This window comes from Clupea harengus, unplaced genomic scaffold (genome assembly GCF_900700415.2).
Source record: "Clupea harengus unplaced genomic scaffold, Ch_v2.0.2, whole genome shotgun sequence".
NCBI lineage: Eukaryota > Metazoa > Chordata > Actinopteri > Clupeiformes > Clupeidae > Clupea > Clupea harengus.
The window spans coordinates 7,501-9,878 of NW_024880746.1; the positions used below are offsets into that span (position 1 = coordinate 7,501).

At 45.2% G+C, this 2,378-nt stretch overlaps 1 protein-coding gene across 1 annotated transcript in view; it reads right to left on the reverse strand.

Annotated features, from left to right (window-relative positions):
- Positions 1–2,002, reverse strand: part of LOC122132588 (tyrosine-protein kinase receptor UFO-like) — a 2,561-nt gene extending 559 nt beyond the window's left edge. The window contains exons 1-3 of the mRNA XM_042707257.1: positions 1,357–2,002; positions 784–884; positions 1–426 (exon numbers count right to left, since the gene is read on the reverse strand). The exon at positions 1–426 is cut by the window's left edge and continues 559 nt beyond it. Of these exons, the coding sequence (XP_042563191.1) occupies positions 239–426; positions 784–884; positions 1,357–1,652 (585 nt within the window). The 5' untranslated portion in view covers positions 1,653–2,002 and the 3' untranslated portion in view covers positions 1–238. The remainder of the gene's footprint in view (positions 427–783; positions 885–1,356) is intronic.
- Between the last annotated feature and the right edge of the window lie 376 nt (positions 2,003–2,378).

Sequence of the window (2,378 nt, forward strand, 5' to 3'; positions counted from 1 at the left end):
AGCAGACCCAAGCAGCCATCGTGATAATGGACATCATCTGGAACAAGCTTATAAAAGCTTATGTATGCATATCGCAGTTGGTAGTGCTTTACCACATTAACTAACAAGAGTCGAAATGCAGTCTACCAGAGAGATTAAGGTAGAATCGGAGTTTGGACATCTACATGTACTTACATTAAATAGTACAGACACCTGTTAAACATATCATCCCTGTGCCAAAAAACAGCTGAAAAATGCCTCACCGGTGAGGTTGAGGTAGGAGGGAGATCTGGACATGGGGTCGTCCAGACTGTTGAGGGGGGCTCCGTCCTGGAGCCAGATGATGTGGACGGGCTCGGGGGGGGCCGTGGGCCACACACAGCAGAGACACACTCACGTTGGCCACCACCGACATGGGCAGGGGCTCCACGGAGAAATGAGGGAGGCCTGGGAGTTGTGTACAGGAGGGGGGGGGGGAGGAGGAGAGATGAGGACGGAACAATAACAACGGGGGGGATCTAGGTCTGTTTGATATCTAAGCTGTTGGTTGTGTCAGTGATGATTCTTATGTTAATTATACTTTGATATTATATTAAACAGTATTTAACTTTTGTTTTTTTACACAATAAAGTGAAATAAGTGGTGAGGAAGGAAGAGAGAGGAGAGGAGGAGGAGAGGAAGGAGAGGAGATATTGAAGAAGACAGAGGACTAAGGAGAGAGGTAATAAACATAACATGGAAATGTTGACAGGTTGTTGAGGGAAGAGGATTGCAGACATTTTTATTAGGTTCGCACACACTCACCTTCAAGCTGAATGTGTCCCTTATAAGACAGTGTGACCTTCTCTCCATCCACAACAGCACAGCGGTACGCTCCCATGTCTACGAGCTGCACCTCCTCAATACTGTCAGGAGAGAGAGAGAGAGAGAGAGAGAGGAGACAGTCACACTTTGAGACACTAACTTCACAGCCACCTCAGAAAGATCAACATATTTACAAATATCAGCACTAAACAGATAGTAATAACTTGGATACAAATGAGTACCAGACTAATAGACATAAACACAGACACACTGAAAGGATTAAACATCCGCTGAGGATCACAAACAAAGAAAACATCTGACAGACAGAAACCCAGACATGATATTTTAGATGTTTACAAAAGACTGAAAGCTCTCATTAAAAAAATGCAACTCGCCTACTTCACAGCTCTAAAGAAAAAGAAAAAGAAAAAAAAAGCACTCTACAAATATCTAAAAACATCACAATCGTCACAATTTAAAAAAAAATCATACTCTGTCTTCTCCAACCATCCATCCCCAGTACACAGGTAATCCCTGGTGAACCAACAGGTGAACCAGCAGACCCAAACTCACGTGAGTGTGCTGATGACCACCCAGGTGTCTTCGTCCACGTGGAGCTGGATCTGATTGGTGTCGGCCATCTCCAGCATGACGTCCTCCTGAAACCAGACCACGTCCGGGGGGCTGTCCTCCCCTCCCTGCCCCTGCAGGTTGCAATGCAGCCTCACCCGCTTCCCCAGGGAGGAGGTCACGTTGGTGGGGCTCTGGACGAAGTGAAGCCCTGTAGGGGGAGAAGAAGGGGGAGAGGGGCAGAGGGGTGTTTGAGTGTAAAATGAGATGTGTGGTTCACTCCACTTCTGGTCATTCATTTAGTAGAGTACTGTGTTTGTGACGGTAAGGTGTTGCTCTCCTGGTCAAAGCCAGAATGTGCCTTAATGCATGAATAACATGCTGGCACTAAAAAACACAACAAGATACATAACAGAGCACCTGCACCAGTAACACAACATACAAAAACTTTCCCTTTCTCCTCAGGCCTGTTTATTTCACCTGCATGTTTGTCATCTTCTACACAAAGGACTAATGAAAGGAAGCAGGAAATGATCACTGATCACTTAAAGTTATTTTAATGCACATCGTATGACCATTCCTTATGGCCAACATCATCCCACATAAAACTATAGGATGACTTTATAGTCCTGCAGAAGACGGGAACTATAGGATGACTTTATAGTCCTGCAGGAGACGGGAACTATAGGATGACTTTATAGTCCTGCAGGAGACGGGAACTTCCATACTGAGTCACTTCAAAACTATTCCCAACCTTAAACAACAGTGAGTCAGTGGACAGGTTCATTCTGACTACCTGCTATGTTTACTTATTTTCCAAGCGTGGCTGCCGGACAGCTAGAGAATACGACTTATCTGAGCTACAGGTGAAGAGTCTCCAGCCTAATCACTTCTCCCAGGTATGCGAAAACCCCCAACTCAGTGATATCTGACTTAAATGAGTTGCTGGAGGCAAACATGAAGACAATGCTATCTTATCGGCAAGAAGGCCTTATCAGCAAATGGTGCTTAATGGGGAGAGAGTT